The following is a 19,578-nucleotide window of genomic DNA, read 5'->3' as shown; positions in this document are numbered from 1 at the left end:
TATGCTAAGTTTAGTAAGTGCGAGTTTTGGCTGGAGAAAATTTCTTTCTTTGAGCACGTAATTTTCCAAGAGGGTATCTCGGTTGACCCGGGAAAAGTAGAGGCCGTGACTGATTAGAAGAGGCCAGAAAATCCTATGGAGATTCGTAGTTTTCTAGGGTTGGCTGGGTATTATAGGCGCTTTATTAAAGACTTTTTCAAACTAGCTGGTCCTTTAATCGATTTGACAAAGAAACATGGTCATTTTATGTGAGATGCTAAGTGCGAGGCAAGTTTTCGAGAGCTAAAGAAAAGATTAACCATGGCACCGATTCTAGCTTTGCCTAACGGAGTAGACGGTTTTACCGTTTATACCAACGCGTCGCGGGAAGGTCTGGGGTGTGTGCTGATGCAAAATCAGAATGTGATATCTTTTGCCTCTAGGAAGTTGAAACCCCATGAGCAATACTACCCAACCCACGATCTGGAGTTAGCCGCAGTTGTTTTCGCTCTGAAAAAGTGGAGACACTATCTATACGGAGTAACCTTCAAGGTTTACTCAGACCATAAGAGTCTTCGATACCTTTTCTCATAAAAGGAGTTGAATATGAGGCAGCGACGGTGGATGGAGTTTCTGGAGGATTACGACGGCACCATTAACTACCATCCGGGGAAAGCCAACGTGGTGGCGGATGCCTTAAGCCGAAAGGCTCAGGTAACGGGGTTAATGATTAAGGAGTGGGATCTATTAGAATCGGTTTGTGAGTGGAAACCCTGCCTTGGGAAGCATAAGGTGACTTTTGGTAATGTGAGGGTAACGTCTACCCTACTGGAGCGAATTACAGAAGCTCAGAAGGAAGATGTTATGGTGCGGAAGTCGGAAGAGAAAGTGAAAAAAGGGGAATTGGCCGACTTCAACCTCAGTCCAGAAGGTATTTTGAAATATCGAAACCGAGTGGTGGTGCCCAAAGATGAAATGTTAAAGAAGGAGATCTTAGAGGAAGCTCATCGGTCTAAGTATACGATCCATCCATGTAGTAGCAGGATGTATCAGGATCTAAAATGAGCTTATTGGTGGGACAACATGAAAAAGAAAATTGCTCAATATGTGCAAAAATGTCTCATTTGCCAACAAGTTAAAGTGGAGCATCAAAAACAATCTGGCTTGTTACAACCTCTTGAGATACCCGAATGGAAGTGGGAAAACATCACAATGGCCTTCGTTTCAGGTTTGCCACGAATGCAACGAGAACATGATGCCGTTTGGGTAAGCGCTGATCGGTTAACCAAATCGGCCTATTTCTTGCCAGTAAACATGAAGTATTCTATGGATAAATTGACTCAGGTGTATATGGATGAGATTGTAAGGTTACACGGAGTCCCTGTGAGCATTGTTTCGGATAGAGATCCCCACTTTGTGTCTAGGTTTTGACAGAAATTTCAAGAGACTTTGGGGACTAAACTTAACCTAAGTACCACTTATCACCCCCAGACGGATGGACAATCTGAGTGAACCATTCAGACCCTTGAGGATATGTTAAGGACTTGCATCTTAGATTTTAGGGGTAACTGGGGTCAACATATGACCTTAATAGAGTTTGCTTACAATAACAGTTACCATTCGTCAATTCAAATGGCCCCATACGAAGCACTTTACGGGAGAAAGTACCGGTCACCGATCTATTGGGATGAAGTCGGCGAGAGGAAGATTCTAGATCCAACGGCTATTCCATGGATGGAGGAAGTACAAGAAAAAGTCAAGTTGATACGACAAAGACTCCAAACAGCTCAAAGCCGACAAAACAGCTACGCGGACAATCGAAGAAATGATCTGGAGTTCGAGGTTGGGGATCGTGTTTTCCTTAAGGTCACACCATTACGAAGTGTCACGGCGGGTAGAGGAAAGAAACTTCAACCGAGATTCATCGGACCTTTCAAGATTCTCCAGAGAGTTGGTAAAATAGCGTATCGACTTGAACTACCGTCAAGTCTATCCAGAATCCACGACGTTTTCTACGTCTCGATGCTTAAGAAGTATTATCCTGATCCATCTCATATCTTACAACCAGAGGAAGTCGAGATAGATGAATCTCTCACCTACGAAGAGAAGCCAGTACAGTTGCTTGACCGAAAGGTTAAGGAGCTGAGAAACAAACGAATACCTTTGGTGAAGATTTTGTGGAGAAATCACGGGATTGAGGAGGCTACCTGGGAGGTGGAAGAAGAAATGCAAAAAAAATACCCAAAACTGTTTGAAAGTTAAGGTGAGAAATTTCGAGAGCGAAATTCTTTTAAGGGGGAGAGAGTGTGAGAACCCGAAATTTTTATTATTTTCTAGGTTTTATTTTATTTAATTGCACACTAATTCTATATTTTCTTTGTTAGGAAAATTTTTTAGATAATTTTTATGAGTAAATGTGATTTTTAAATTATTTTTCTAGTATCAGTTAGTTTTCGAGAAATTAAGAGAGTATACCGGATGTGGGACCCGTAAGTGCAGAAAGTGTGGTAAAATTCGGCAAATTAGGTTAAGTTTGGTATATTGGGATTAATTTTCTAGGTGTTAAGAGATAATTAGAGGTTACTTAGATGGATTAGTAGTAGAGAGACAAAGGGATAGCTATAAACCAAAAAGGTGACAAGTGTCACTTTGTGATTTAATCTTGGATTTTGACTACAATTCATTAACTTTACCAATTAATCAAAATTGATCCAAAAATCATCTTCATTTCAAGCTTCTTTGGCCGGCTCTCTCTAGAAAGAAAAGAAAAGAAACCTTCAACTCTTTTGCTCTCAATCTTGCTCAATCTTGCAATCCAACCGATTAAACTTGAGATTTCTCCATAAAAATCCTTAGATTAGTTGTAGTGAGGTTGTTGGTGAAGTGGTTTGGAAGAAAGTGGTGCTAAGTTGGTTCTTTTCTTGAGGTTGCAAGGTGAGTAGTTAAGGAATTCCTTCTTTGGTTTTGATAATGTGAAATTAATGACTTGTGTTAGTCATAGAGTTGGTTTTGTGAAAGATTTTATGACTTTTGGTAGAGATTGGTGAATTTTCATAATTATTCATGATTTTTCTGTTTTTATATGTTTAAGATTGGTTGACCATGGATGATGGCTTGGAATGGTCTAGAATGAAACTTTGATGCGTAAGTTGTGGTTATTTGCAGAAAATTTCCGCTTTGTACGAAAAATTTCAGATTTAGGGTTGTGATTGGGGCTTTTATTGGGTTGCTATAGAACTCTCGAATTGGCTTTGTTTGAAGGGTATTGTAAGCCTAATAAGGGGTATTGAATGGCCTATGACTTGCAATTGTAATTATGGTTATGTTGGAGTAATATAAGTGATTGATTGTAGGTTGGAAATCTGAAATTTTAAGGGGAAATGCTGCCCAAATTTTAGGTCCCTATGCTTTCTTGGAATTGGGTTGCTTAGGGTGTTAATTAGTGACTTTGGGGTTGTCTAAACCATTAGCCTCAAGTGTTTCTTATATCACTTTCAAGTTCTATTGGCTTTACATTAGTTATATGTGGCTTGGATTTATGACTCGTATTCGAGTCTCATTGTGTTTCCTTGAATGATTTAGGGCGTGCCGGTGACCCAAGGCGCTCGTTGGACTGAAATTTGTGAAATCTTCCTTTGCTTGATTGGTGAGTATACTACTCATATGATTGTTACTTTATGGCTTTATTATACTTGAAATCTATGATTTAAATGTTTGGGTATATTGTTGAGAATGATTGAGTCGAGGGTGTACTTTATCACTCTCGTACTCTATGGCTTATGTGACTGTTTATTGTATCGATTGAATGTCTCTTGGATATACTTGAACTGGTGTCGTTTGGACGTGTATCCAACGACTCTTACTGTTGACTCTGAGCTCAACCCCACCGGCGGTCGATTGACTCGAGCCAGCAAGGGCTTGGTCGGGGAGTTTGACAAGCCATGGGGACTGTTTCTATGGAATCATTGGGTATGAGACTCTTGATTCCGGTATACTCGAGTATTACCATTTTGAATTGGTTTGAGTTCGGGCCCGGTAGGGGTATGTGAGGTGGAAGGAAATTGGGGAAAGTAGAGTCTACGATATTGGTTCCTCCTTAAGCGTTGACGGAGGGTCAACGGGGCAAGATCAAGTGCGGCAAGCGAGGAAAAGGGCTCTTAAGAGCCGACCGTATCCTTTTACATATCTTTATTGAAATGGGGTGCTCGTTGACTCACTTATTGAATGTATTTGGATTGAGTACCTTTGTACTTATATGAACTTTGTTACTTGAGTGATGGTACCTCATTGGGCGAAAGCTCACTCCATTGCCTTTGTTTTCCTTACAGGGATATGAATACCTTTTGGGGAACTGTGATTTTGAAGCCGAGTTGAGCTAGTTTAATATTCTTTTGTCTAGCTCCTTGATGATTGAAAAACCTTAAGTGTATTTTGACTTAACCTTTCCTTCTAGGTTGTAAATTTGAAACTATATGTGTATAAACGTGGTTGGCAATGTTCATGTGTTATTTTGGTTTGTAAATGTCAAATTCCAAGGTTTATATGATTTGATGGTGATTGATTGGGTTTCGGGCACTGTTCCTGTGCGGCTCCATTTCCCATTTTCGTTTTGCGAATTTTGATTTATAAGCGTCAGAGTAGTCCTAGCGAGAGCTGGACAGGCAGTCCGCTAACCCCTTTGGTACGCCTTAGGGGAAGGTGGGACTGTCACATAAAACCTTTATCATGATACTTGGAGAAGATATATATGTACGTCAAGTAGGAATCTCTAATATAAGTGATTTATTCTTGGGATCGGTCGGCTCGAGTTGTTAATTATTTTATTTCGGATTCTTGTACTCGAGTACTCAAGAGTTGAGGGCATTTAGATGAGAGTCGACATCACAACTGCCCTTGAGGTAGATATGAATGAAAAAGGTTAACGCATGGAAGATTTTAATATGTGACCTTGGAATTGAACTAATTGAGGAGAATGGATCGATGAGTGCTATAATGGACTAATCCAGTAACTGATTTGTTAGGGTTTCTATGGCTGGTGGTTAGATTGTCATGCATGTTGGAGAAATTAGCACTGCAGACCTATCTCCTTATAATTTGGTCCTTGATTGACTATTCTTGCCTATGCTTCCTTGATACCTACCTCTCGATGTAAAAGTAGGGATTTGACTTTGATTCCTATCTTGCCCAGATTGAGAGTTTTGGATTAGGTATGGAAGTTTTGGAAAAAAGAGTTTGGATTCTAATCTTGTATATATTCTTTTGGCGAACGTAGGATGACCGCTCCGATTGAGAATAGAAAGGATACTATAGGGGTAAGTAGTCGTAGTATCTTTTGGGTATAGATTTGACAATGACCATGAGTAAATTGGAGGTTGCAGACTTGAGTTTTTGTGAGCAAAGATTAGAATTTCGAGGACAACATGTTGTTTCTTGCTTGTTTTGCCACGTATGTATTTTGTTCGTGATATGTCAATGCTAATATGTATGGTACTTTCTTTTATCTTGTGTACTTGGATTTGATCAGGTGATATGCACAGTATCTTCGTGACTTGATGTATGAACTTGGTGTGCTATAAATATGCTAAGCATGTTTTCTTATCTATGGCTTTGAGATTTGAAAATGTGTTTATCCTGCCGCTTTAGCCGATTTATTTTGTTTATGTACAATATAGGCTATTTTGACCAAAAGAGAGAGAGAGAGAAAGGTATGGAGGGATGACGTAGTCGTTGACATGGAGCTGGTCAAGGACGTGGGGCTAGGCAATCACTGGAACCAAGGAATGAAAGAGAAGTAGCGGCCGAGCAAAATCGTGAACCTAAAGTTGAAGTAGGGGACCAAGTAGCGATGGTGATACAACAAATTATCAATATCTTAGCACAATTGGTAGAACAACAAGGCCAAACTTCAGTGAATCAACCTAGGAATCTTGAGATAGGAGAGGATAGGGCCTTAGAACGTTTTCAAAAGTTTTCTCCACCAAAATTCTTTGGAGGGCCTGATCCAGAGACAGCTGAGTATTGGTTGAAGACGATGGCTAATATCTTTGCAGCTTTGAACTACACGGAGGAAAGACAGGTGAACTTTGCTGTATTTCAATTCGAAAGACTGGCCCGGACATGATGGAATATTATTAGGGCAAAGTGGGAGAGAGAACAGACTGCATGGACTTGGGTAAACTTTATAAGGAAATTTAATGAGAAATACCTCCCACCTTTGGTTCAAGAGAAGAGAGAGAATGATTTTATTAGGTTACGTCAGGGAACTCTGAGTGTGGCTGAATATGAAACACAATTCACTAAACTGTCTAAATTTACTCTTGAATTGGTGATTACGAAGCGAAGGAGAGTGAGACGGTTTATACAAGAATTGAATTTGGAGATCCAAGAAGCTTTAGCGGCGGTTCAAGTTAATACTTTTACAGAAGCTCTTGAGAAAACTCAAAGGATTGAGAATGCGAAAGCACAGGTAAAAACTTTCCAAACATGAAAAAGGAGTGCACCTAGTAGTACACATGAGAAATCTAGAGAAAAGGTAATGCCTCCCAAAGTGCAAAAAGTGAACCATTCACCTTACCCACCATGGGCACTAGGAACGCTAAAAGAAAGTTTTACAAGAGGGAGTACAGTGGGAAAAGGGCAACAAGAGGAAATTCCTCGAGAAGGCTAAAAAGTGGCTTCTTGCTTGGCCTGTGGATACTGTGGGAAGACAAATCACACTGAGGATGATTGCTGGAGGAAGGGGCGAAAGTGCTTAGCTTGTGGGAGTACCAATCATCAAATTAGCAACTGTCCGAAGAAACAGCAACGAGAGAATAACGCTCAACAAGGGGATAAAACTAATCCTAGACAAGCTAATGAAAGAGAGAACAGACCAAGAGTGCCAACGTGGGTATACGCCATAGACAAGCAACAGGCTCAAGAGTCATCTGAGGTGATGGAAGGTAAAAATTTCGAGGACGAAATTTTCTTAAGGGAGTGAGAGTATGAGGACCTGAAAATTATTTTTACATTTGTCTCCTATTTTTGAAAAATTAATTTATATTTCCTTTTAATTTTACTTTACTTGCATATTTTCTAGCCTTAATTTGACAGTGATTTTAAATGTTAAGTTAAGATTTTTCTTATTTTCCTTTCTATATTTTAGTACATGTTAAGTTTTGTAGAGTATTAAGATAGTGTGACCGACCAGTGAGATGTGTGTGTTATATTTAGTGGACGAGAATGAGCGTGGTACTAGAGGGAGTATGTGATTAAAGGTGTTAAGAGTGTATTAGAGAAATACAAGATAGATTAGTTATAAGAAACACAAGAGAGACAAAGAGATAGGAATGGAATTTGATCTTGACACTTGTCAACCATCAAGCCAAGACTTTGACCAAGAGAAGTGTTGTATTTATCTTCCAAATTAGCTCCAAAAACTCTCATTTTTCCTTGCTTTGGCTGAGCTCCTCACTCCCAAAAACAAGAAGAAAAAAAGCTCAACTTTCTTCCTCCATTTCTTGCTTCAAATCTTCCCCAAACTCTGGTTGATTCTTGGAACCTTGTTTGAGTTTGGAAAGAAGTCTTGCTTGGAGGCAACTCTTGGAGGAAACTTGAAGTTGTTGCTTGGTTGAAATTGCTAGGAGAGATATTGGCTTGAAACCCTCTCTTTTCTTCAAGTTTCTAGTAGATTTGTAGCTAGAAAGATTGGATCTTTAATGGATTGATGATGAGTTTCTTTGAAACCTTGATTTAGGTAGATGACTTGAGGAAAATTTCTGTTTGGAAAGTTTCTTGCTGGCTGAAACTTTTAAGTGTTGTTAGCCTTTATTTTTCAAAACTTTTGGGTCAAATCTTGCTCAACAAACTATGTTAGACATTAAACTTTGATTGTGAGTTGGATTTGAACCAAAAATCATGAGTTTAAGTGGGAAGGTTGAGTCAAGTGTTGCTGAAAATTTTTTCCGCAGTAGACCCTGAGCAGTCTTGAGAAATTTGTTATATCTTGGTGTAGAAAAATCCGAATTGAATCATGTTTGTTGCATTTGAAACTAGACTCATAGCTCTTTTAACCATGTAAAATTCATGGTTTGGTTCACCATCTATAAATACCAGAAAATTTCCAAGTGGGCCGAAAATCCAAGACTGTCCTGTTATTGCACTCAGTTGAGCAGTGAATTTAGGCTGAGATTTGACTAAGTTATGGACTGAATTTTATGAAGGTGTCTTCTAAAGAGTTGCAGACTTTTGAGTCTATTTTCTAACGGTATAAGATTTATGATTTTTGAACTACTCAAGTTATGACTTTTCAAAGAGCATTACAAAAGCTGGGATTTTTCTTATGAAATGACAAACAAAACTTGGAAGGTTTTGGCCGAATCTTGGATTAGAATTTGTCTCGTTTCCTCTAAATTTAAAGTGAAATTTTGCTCAACATAGCTTGCTAATCAATTGCCCTTGAATGTGCTTTTAAAATGAGCAACAAGTTTGAATTAAAAGGGGTGAAAAGTGGAGCGTCATGCCAAGAGTTTTATGGGAAAATTTCACTTGCTTGATGTTCAAAACTTGGAGGATTTGTTGGTGTTTTTGCTAAGAAATAAATGGTGGTTTGGTGAAGTTTTGACTTCATAAGTTTTAGTAAACTTGAACGCTCATTTATATATATCAAAACTTGGGCAAAAGATTAAGAGTTAAGGAAGGGAAAGAGGTTTTCCCTCCCACATGTGTTTTGTTAAAATCTTGAACGGTTTGGCTAACTTTTGAACCTAAAACTCTTGCCATGTTTTGACTTACAAATGGAGCACTTTTGAAACTATGAGGACCCAAAAATTTTCTTATTTTTATTTTATTTTACTGGCTTATTTAATTATTTATTCACCTGTTTTCTCCGAATAATTTATTTCAACCATTTTATAACCATTTACATGGAACGATGTCTCACTTATATTTTTAAAACGTCCCATTAGCAAATTTAATTTTTCGAAGGCTTGTTTAGCGAGAAATAGCGAGTACACGTTTTTCGAGGTAACATTCAATCCGAGAGTGAAATAATCTTGGAGAATTAAGAATGATCAATAGTAGACTAAGAAAAATTAATTGAGGGATTAGAGGTGAGTGAGTTCAAATTTTCGCTTTATCGCGCGCGCATCAATAGTTTCTCGAAAGTCGCATCGCGCGACTAATTGGAGATTTAAGAAATTAATACTAGACTACTAAGAGTGAATAATTACAGTGTTAAAGGAAGTACCTTGGAGGATTAGTGCATAAGTGTATCAAACCCGAGAGAAAACGGTGGTACGAAACTCTCGCGCGACAACTATTCAAAGTTGACCTTTTTGCACCTAACTTAAAGTAACTTTCCCTCAATCTTCCCTCACAAGTTTCATCACTCAAACCCTTCTCTCTCTCTCTCCATAGCCGGCCAAACCTCAAGGAGGAAGAAGAGAAAGAAAACTCCTCACTTCTAGCTTTCATCTTGCTCCATTTCTTCATCCCACTTCCACACCTCTTGGAAATCAACTCTAGCTTGAAAAAAGGCAACCTTTTGTGGTGTTTCTTGGAGAGTTTTTGGGTGAAAAATTCTGGTTTCTACAAGGGTTTAGGAGGCAACCATTCATCTCCTTTAATCTTTCCATTTAATCAAAGTTTAGTGGTTAGATTTCATGGGTTTACAACCCTAAGCAAGAAATAAGTTAGAGGACTTGAGGAATTTCATTTATCTTGCTTTAATCTCTAGGCTAGTGGTCTTGAGGTGGATTGTAGGTAGCTGCCTTGAGGACTTTTTGCTTGGTTAATGTTATTTATGTGTTATATGAGAGAATTACGGTTAGAAAGTGGAGAGAAATCGAAGGAAAAATGGAAGCGCAAGCTGGCCAAAATTTTCTGTCCATGTTGCTCTATTTTAATTCAAAATTTTGGTGCTTGTTTGGCTGTGAAATTGATGGTTATATGTTGTATATTGTGTGTACAAAGTGTCTTCCAAAAATCGTTTCAATTGGTTGCTCAAAACTAGAGTTTTCGAAAATGGAAGAAATCTGGAAATGGTGATCAGGAGGGCCGAACAGTAGTTATTTACTTGAACATATCTCTTTGTACAAAAGTCAAAATCGAGTGCTGTTTGTGGCATTTGAAACTAGACATTCATAGCTTTCTAACGGTATAAAAATCACTTGCTAGTTAGAACTGAGTGAACCACAGTGATTCAACAAAGTTGACTATCCTGTTGTGACTGTCTGTCCGAGAGGAATGGAGAAGCTGCATCTTGTGGCTTGATTTTCTCTCACTTGTGAACTGATTTCATCTTTCTGATGAAATGTAGCATTTTGAACCTAGTTTACAACACCATAAACCATTCTTAATTTGAACTTGTATTGAGTGAGATATGGTCTGATTTCGAAAGTGCAACAAAGCTGGAAAACTGGAAGTTTTTCCTTTCTTGTTGACCGAATGGTCAAACTTGTTTTGGCATGTTTTGTTTCAAAATTTTGATGTCAATTTCTTTTCAATTGATTATTAAATGTTTATAGGACCTTGGTTTCAAAAATGGATCGAATTGGGGCTGATTTCATTGTGCAAAATATTTGAAAAAGAAAGAAAAGCAAGAGGGCAGATTAGCCTTGAAACATTTTTCGAACTTTAGTCATTTTGTTAACTACCTTCCCACGTGATTTTTTTCATAATATTTGATAGAGAGGTAGCTCATATATGGAAGTTTAAGTGTACCAAATTTGGTGTAATTTCAAGACCATTTCGATATCCAAATGATGCCCCAAAGATTGCTTTTCAAATCTGAAAATTCACTGTTCAAGTAGTGAAAATTAACCGACTTTGAATTGTTTAATCTTGGTGCTCAAAACTCCGAATTTAGTTCTGTTTGTCTTGTTTGAAACCTTGTTTAGAACTCGTCTTGTGTTATGAATTTCAAGGGCTGATTCACTTTCTGTGAATTATGTCAAATTTCCTAACATTGCTGAAAATCAAGACTGGTTCAAACCTGTCTTCTTGGAACTGAGCTGAAAAATGAGTGCTTTCCATTTAGAATCGTGGAAAAGTATCTTCTAGGAAATTTTAGTACTTCAAACCTAGTTTCCGATGGCATAGAGTTTTCCATTTTGGGACGTACCAAACTCAAGATTTGATTTTCCAAAAATTGTCGCGCAAAACAGAAATTTTCCGATTTCTTAAGAAATAAGTTTTTGAGAACTCGTTACTCTTTCTTGATATCGATAAACTGTTTTAAACTCGATTTCATGGTAGAAGCAAGTCTTTCTTGGAACTTTAAATCTCCACTTTTGAACCTCGATTTTTGAGTAATTAAGGTTCTCTTTCATGACATTTTCTTAGTATTGCACAAGTGTACATTCTTCCTTGTTAGCAAGGGATTTGTAAGTAATAGTGAGTGATAGCCAATTGTTATTTGCTCAGGCGCTCAAGGAGATCTTCAAGAGAATCTCGAAGTGGACATCTAAAAGCTTGTTTGAGCACTTACTCACTTTTTGACTTGGTGAGTGTCAAGTGCATGAATTGTTGCAATTATATGAATTGCTTCTTATGGATTAAATGGTTTATAACTGTTGAGTTGAGTGTGTATGTTATCGCACTCATTCTCTTTTAACTGATTGTATAACTAAACTGCTTATAACTGAATTATATTGGTTGACTGGATGTCGATTGGAGTGAATCTCCTCGACCTACAACTGTAACTGGGGGACGCCCAAATCTCAATTGGCCGACCTTGCGACTCGAGCCAGCAGGGGCTTGGTCGAGAAGCTCGGTGAACCATGAGATAATCAAAAGTTTGATCTATTAAGAGATCTTGCTTGGCATACTCGTGGAGTAGTGCCTTTTATAAAAGAAGAGCGGGCCCGGGATAGGGGGTGTAACGGTGAACGGGAATGAAGAGTAAGTGGAGTTCTACGGACTTGATACCTATCCGGATTTGACGAAATGTCATCCCGTGGAGGTATTTGATCGAGCCGTAGCAAAACAAGTGGAATCTAGCTCCTGAGAGCTCCTGTATCCTTATTAAGTGTGTTAATGTTATTTATGAGTTATTTGAACCTCCTTGTTTATTTTTCGTACAAATGCCATTGCTACTTGAACTATATGTTTGGATGTTTTCTTGGCCTCACTGAGTATCAGCTCACCCCATTAGCTTTGTTTTCCATAACAGGAGCTTGGAATGGAAATAATTTTGGAGAAGCCAGTTTGATTACTTTTGATTAGTATTTTGGGTTGTATTGATTAGCCGACTTCTAGTGATTGTACTTTTGGGGAAAGTGATGTACTTTTGAGAACTTGTGTTGTAAGATTTGAATATTTATTTAAGGAAGTGACTTTTCTTACTCCGACTGTTATTCTTTGGTTGTGTATCTTTAAGCTTGAATTGAAATTGTATCGAGTCCTGGCGAGAGTTGGGCAGGCGTTCCGCGGATATCCTTGGGTTCGCCCTTGGGTTCGCCTTTGGGAGAAGTGGGGGCGTCACAGAATCTACCCTTGAGTGTTATCTTAGTGGTTAAGTGAAGAGAGTTTCTCTCTTAATTTGACAAGAAATTGAGCATGCTTGAGTGAAGGGTTGAGGGAAATTTGTTTGGCCTTGGTTGAACGATTATAGATAATCATTGATTGTGCATGTCTCAGGTATTCAAGAGGAATTCGAGGGAAACCCCAAAGAGAACTTGTGAAAGCTTTCTCTTGTCTTGCTTACTTGACTATTGGTGAGTATTCCTTGCATGCTCGTGCAATAAGTGACTATGTGAAAATTTGTGAGTGATTGCTTGATTGTTAAACGCTTTTCAATGATTGTTAAATGAATTTTCAATAGGTGCGTGTTTACTTTATCGCACTTGACCTAAGTGAACGTAAAATGATTGAATGATCAAATTATTGAATGTTGCTTGTGCATGAATGTAAGCCTTTGGCCGAACTGGGCCTGTGAGAACCCGAAAATTTTCTTATTTTCTAGGCTTTATTTTATTTAATTGCACGCCTTCTCGATATTTTCTTTATAAGAAAAGTTTTCTAGATAATTTTTATAAGTAAATATAGTTTTAAAATCATTTTTCTAGTACAAGTTAGTTCTTGAGATTTTAGGAGTGTATACCGGGCGTGGGACCCACTAGTGCGATAAGTGTGATAAATTCGGCCAATTAGGTTAAGTTTTGAATACAGGGATTAATTTACTAGGTGTTAAGAGGTAATTAGAGGTTACCTAGATGGATTAGTATTGGAGAGACAAGATGATAAGTTTAAGCTTAAAAGGGTTGCTAGGTGTCATCACATGGTTGGAGCTTGGACTTTGACCATCTTACTACCTTTACCAAATATCAAAAATTGACCCAAAATTCATTCCCATTTCTTTCCTTCTTGGCCGAGCTCTTCAAGAGAGAATAAGAGAGCAAGCTTCAACTTTCATCTTCCATTTCTTGCACAAATCTCGTGATTCAACCATCCAAACTTGAAATCACTCCATAAAAACCCTTAGCTAGGTAGGATTGAGGAAGGTGGTGGAGTGGTTTGGAAAGAGGAGGTGCTAAGTTGCTTCTTTTCTTGAATTTACAAGGTGAGTGGCCAAGAACTTCTTCCTTTGTTCTTGATAATGTTAAATTAGTGACTTGTGATAGTTAAAGAGGTGGTTTTGTGGAAGATTTCATGACTTTTAGTAGAGAGTGATGAATTTCTAATTTTATTCATGATTTTTCTGATTTTATATGCCGAGTGATGGTTGGCTATGGATGATGGCTTGGTATGGTCTAAAGTGGTGTTTTGGTGTGTTAATTGTAGAGATTTGCGAAAAATTTCCGCTTTGTGCGGAAAATTTCAGATTTAGGGTTTTGAATCGGGGCTTTTCTAGGGTTATTATGGAACTCTTGAATTGGCTTTGTTTAAAGGGTATTGTAACCCTAATAAGGTGTATTGAATGGCATAGGACTTGTACTTGTAGTTGTGGTTGTGTTGGTTGAAAATGAAGGGTGAATTGTAGGATGGAAATCTGAAATTTTAAGCGGAAATGCTGTCCAAATTTTAGGTCCATATCATTTCTTGGAATTGGGTTGCTTAGAGTGTTAGTTAGTGACTTTGGGGTTATCTAAACCTTTAGCACCAAGTGTTCCTTATATTACTTTCAAGTTATTTTGGCTTTACATTAGTGATGTGTGGTTTGGGTTTATGACTCGTATTCGAGTCTCATTGTGTTTTCTTGAATGTTTTAGGGCGTACCGGTGACTCAAGGCCCTCGTTGGGTGGAAATTTGTGAAAACTCTCTTTGTTTGATTGGTGAGTGTACTACTCACATGATTGTTACTTCATGGCTTTGTTATACTTGAAATCTATGATTTGAATGCTTGTGTATACTGCTAAGATTGGTTGAGACGAGAGTGTACTTTATCACTCTCGCACTCTATGGCTTATGTGACTGTTTACTGTATCAGTTGAATGTCTCTTGAATATACTTGAACTGGTGTCGTTTGGACGTGTATCCAATGACTTTTACTGTTGACTCTGAGCTCAACCCCTTCGGCGGTCGATTAACTCGAGCTAGCAAGGGCATGGTCGAGGAGATTGACAAGCCATGGGGACTGTTTCTATGGAATCATTGGGTATGAGACTCTTGATTCCGGTATACTCGAGTATTACCAATTTGAATTGGTTGGAGTTCGGGCCCGGTAGGGGTATGTGAGGTGGAAGGAAATTGGAGAAAGTGGAGTCTGCGGTATTGGTTATTCCTTAGGCGTTGACGGAGAGTCAACGGGGCGAGATCAAGTACGGCAAGCGAGGAAAAGGGCTCTTGAGAGCCGTCCGTATCCTTTTAAACATCTTTATTAAAATGTGGTGTTCGTTGACTCACTTATTGAATTGGGATTGAGTAGCTTTGTGCTTATATGAACTTCGTTACGTGGGTGATGGTACCTCATTGGACGAAAGCTCACTCTATTGTCTTTGTTTTCTTTACAGGGAGATGAATAACTTTTGAGAAACTGTGATTTTGAAGCCGAGTTGAGCTAGATTAATATTCTTTTATATAGCTCCTCGATGGTTGAAAAACCTTAAGTGTATTTTGATTCAACATTTCCTTTTGAGTTGTAAATTTGCAACTATGTGACGCCCCGAAAGAATAAGAGTGAGAACCCGGAAATTTTCTAATTTTCTAGGGTCTATTTTTTTTTTATTGCCCGCCTTTTCTACATTGTATTTATTAGAAAAATTCCCCAGATAAAGTTTATGAGCAAAGATAGTTTTAAAATGATTTTTCTAGTATCGGTTAGTTTTTGAAAAATTAAGAGCGTATTTTGGACGTGGGACCCGCTAGTGCGGTAAATGCATTATATTTTTGACAACTTGTTGGAATTTTGTATTAAGTGATATTATTTTACAAGGTGTTAAGATATTTGTATTGGAGAGACAAAAAGATAAGTTTTAAAACCAAAAGGTGACATGTGTCACCTTCTTATTCAAAGTTGGACTTTGACTAATTTGCATCACCTTTACTAAACCTCAAAAATTGACCAATTTCTCTCCATTTTAAGCTTGTCTTGGCCGAACCTCTTGGAGCAAAAATACAAGAAGAAAGCCTTCAACTCCAACTCCATTTCTTGCTCAATCTTGTGAATCAACCGTTAAACTTTCAAATTCCTCCACAAAAGTCACTTGTTTAGGAAGATTGAAGGTAGTGGTGGAGTGATTAGAGAAGGCAAAGGACTAAGCCATCAACTTTCTTGATATTTCAAGGTTCATGTCTAGCAATCCTTTCTTTGTTCTTGATTATGCTAAATTAGTGACTTGTGATGGCTAAAGAGATGGTTTGATGGATTATATCTTGAGTTGTGGTTGACTTGATGAAGTTTTATTATTTTTGGGGATTTTTCTGTTTTAATATGAACATGGTTGTGTGGTTATATATGATGATTGGAAATGATGTTTAAGGACTCTATGAGGTGGAAAAAGTGGACAATTGCAATCAATTTCTGTTTTGGAAGAAATTTCAGAAAATTAGGTTTTGTGAAGGAACATTCTGCCCGAATTTTTAGCTCCTAGTTAGAGGCCGAATTGGCCTTGTCTTAAAACATAAAAGTTGTAGGGAACGACATTTTAGAGGTGCCTACAAAATTTCAGGTCAATCGGAGTAGGGTAGAGTGAGAAAAGTTGAAATTACTATTGTTGTTCTGGTTTTACCCGAATGTAAGAATTGCGCCTGTAATTGGTTGTTTTGGCTGGAATTGCTTCCGAATTGGTTGTTGAGGTGTTCTGATGAAATTTAGCCCTGTTTCTTAGCTTTCAGATGGTTTTAGAATTTCTGGATTTGGACTTGGATAGCCTGTTTTATGATGTTTCCGCTAGAATGTGTTCTGTTTTTGTGATTCTGGTATAGTATCTTGCATTTTTGACCTGGTTACACTCGAAACTAGGTTGAGTGACCTTCTGTAATATTGTATCCCTGTCTCTTAGCTTCGAAACGGTGGATCTTTCACCTTCATCCGACAATCGTAGCGCCTTTGGTACCATTACCGCAAAATGACGTCAAAACCTGTTTTTCTGGTTTTGAGCTTAACTTTCATTTCCGGACTTTTTCCTAGCTTGACTTGTACTAGTACTATTTGGAGCTTGCTGAATGGCTATTGGATGAACTTGTTGTTGTGTGTGTACCTTTGGGTTGGAATGAGGAAATAATGAAATCATGACGGCTAGAAAAGTAAGCAAATTCAGGGGAAGTGCTGTCCGAACTTTGAAGGAACTTGTTTGCATTGAGTTTGTGATTTAAGACTTGGATTTGTGCAAGGCAATGTTATATGATGGATGATTTCTGAGCCATGGAGGTGAGTGACCCTAAACTATTTCCAAAGTACTTGTGAAATGTTTCTTGCATTATATACTCGATTGCATATCATGCGTGCTTGCATGTGAGTTCATGACATGATTTGGCTTCAATGAGTTCTGGGAAAGTCTTGTGCTGGACACCAACGTCTCCACTCTGTTTATGGTTCATGTTCATGTTTATCTGGAGCTCAAGAAGGGGCTCCCTCTGAATGTTAATGTTAATGTTAAATGATCTATTTGAGCGTTGGGTGTTCAAGTGCTATGACTTCACTGGCTCACGAGAGCACTAAACGAACATTTGATCTCTGAATCATGACATCATCTAAATGATCGAAATGCAACATTGTGAAATATATTTCTTTAATGATTTTACTGGTAACTCGCTGAGCTTCTAGCTCACCCCAAAAATATTTTATTCCCCTCCACAGGGCTCAAGGCGAAGGAAGGCTTGTAGTACTTATTCCTGTGATCGGATGAATTATCTCATGTGTACTTTGAATTTGGACTTCCTCTTGTATAATAGTTGGATCATGGATCAGAGTGGCGCAGTGGAAGCATGGATGCTTCGCTTTTGATATGTGATTATTTATTGGAGAATTTGATGTAATATTGGCCTATGTCTTGTACAGTTTGAATTTGGAATCATTTTATGTATAGTTGAGAATTGTTTCCGCTCCGCTTTTGATATGTAATTATTGGAGAATTTGATGTAATATTTGAGTTTTATCTTGTAATTTGTTTGAGGACTGTAGTGAACGACTGAGTCCCGGCAAGAGCCGGGCAGGCGGCCCGCCGAACCCTCTGGTTCGTCTTAGGGGGAGGTGGGGCTGTCACAAACTATACGTGTATAAACGTGTTTGGTAAAGTTCATGTGTCATTTTGGTTTGTAAAAGTTCAATTTCAAGGTTTCTATGATTTGTTGGTAGTCAGTTGGGTTTCGGACAGGATCAGATTTTGAACGACAAAAGAAAAAATTTTGGCAGGAAAGGCACTGGGGAATTCGGCCGAGAATCCGGCCAGATCTTGGCCGGATTGCTGGCCGGATTGTCTTGGAATTTTTTTGAATCTGGGCAGTTGGTCACTGCCTCCAATCCGGCCAAGAATCCGGCGGGATTGTGACGTGCCCGGCACTATTCATGTGCGGCTCCAATTTTTTCGTTTTCCGTTTCGCGAATTTTGAATCGCTTGAGCGCGCTAATATCTTCCGGAACGTTTTCGATTGTATATAACCGTCTTAGTAGTCCTGGCGAGAGTTGGGCAGGCAGTCCGCTAACCCCTTTGGTACGCCTTAGGGGAAGGTGGTGTTGTCACAGGGCCCTTGCCCTTCGTTGTCAGTCGACTCGAGACAGAAGCGGACTCGATCGGGCTGCTGGTGACCCTGGGACAGTGTTTGGTATACTCGAGTGTGACCATGAAATCTGGTGGAGAACTGGCCAGTGAATACAATGCAATGATTGAAATGAACACTGAAAGAGTTTTCACTGTTAAATGTTTTCAAATGATGGAGGAATAAGGGAAATGGCCAGCGACTAAATGACTGAATGAATGGCTCCAAGTGAGCACATATCCTTCCAATGATTGAATATTTATTTCTTGAATGATTGCTTATTACTGTGCAAAGTGTTCAAACTATTATATGTAATACTTCCATGTTTTATCTTCCTGATTGCTTACTTAGGAACCTTACTAGATTTTTAGCTCATTCCTTTAGTTTTTGTTTTCCTTACTGGAGTGGAGGCCGAAGCAAATTAAGTGTGAACTAGAGTGTATAACTCTCTTATACTTATACTTTTGGTAGATAGAATGTATTTCGACATTTGATGTTGTATCATACATTTGGCTTTTTGGTTGTAAATAAGTTTGAATTTTAGTTGAATTGTAGAACTTAAATGTCATTTTTGGAGGATTGCACGGTTAATCTTGAGAGTTGATTGAAGCGAATGAGTAAATCCTGGTGAGGGTTGGGCAGGCAGTCAGCCAAACCCCTGGGTACGCCCTAGGGGGAGGTGGGGCTATCACAGAGTCTTTGTAAGGTTTCATTGTGGACTGACTCTCTTCCACTATTTTGAGATATCAATAATAGTATGAATTATGTTTTTTCTCTCCATATATATATATATATATATATTGAGTATTTGTTTTACCCATTCAATTTTGTAACCCCTTTTACCCATTAAATTCAATAACCCTAACACATCAATTATTTTTAGAACCGTAAATATAGAGTTCTACATTGGTATCAAGAGCCAAACTACAAGATTAGTCCAGAGTATTTTTCGTTGTCAAAAATTTAGGGCACAAAGTTACTAAAAAGTATTCAGTTGATTGAGTTAAACCACGAAATTGGCCTTGAAGTGTGTAGTTGATGAAGAATTCTACTATAAGATTGGCTCGAAAATTATCAAATTGTTGTGGGTGTTATGACAGAAATAGAGAAAAATCCAGTCAAATTTGTTGATTGCTACAAGTTGTCATCTATGGGGTCAAACCAGCTCAATCTTGGCTCGCTCGACCCGATAAAAAGTTCGATAAGCCTAACCTTTCATCCGGTTGAGTTGAGATTGAGTCTAAATATTAGACTCAAATTAAATGTGAGTTGAGTTTGGTCCTTATTAACCTCAAATTTGATATAGGTCTATTCCATTAATCTGTGTCTATATATATATATATATATATATATATATACACATAATACATTTATACTTTGGTATCTACAATTATATATCCAAATAAATATATAATTACTAAATACTAATATTTTGGTATATATAATTACATATCCAAATAAATACATTGCATCACTATTGT

General features: G+C 38.2%; 1 protein-coding gene across 1 annotated transcript; it reads left to right on the top strand.

Annotated features, from left to right (window-relative positions):
• The first annotated feature begins 603 nt into the window (after positions 1-603).
• LOC140009856 (uncharacterized) lies at positions 604-1,044 on the top strand. The gene has a single exon (XM_072056190.1). The coding sequence runs from the start codon at positions 604-606 to the stop codon at positions 1,042-1,044; it is 441 nt and encodes a 146-aa protein (XP_071912291.1).
• Positions 1,045-19,578: the final 18,534 nt, after the last annotated feature.

Source organism: Coffea arabica, chromosome 6e (genome assembly GCF_036785885.1).
Source record: "Coffea arabica cultivar ET-39 chromosome 6e, Coffea Arabica ET-39 HiFi, whole genome shotgun sequence".
Lineage (NCBI taxonomy): Eukaryota > Viridiplantae > Streptophyta > Magnoliopsida > Gentianales > Rubiaceae > Coffea > Coffea arabica.
The sequence above is the reverse complement of the archived record's forward strand: the minus strand, read 5'-3'. Positions and strand labels throughout refer to the sequence as shown.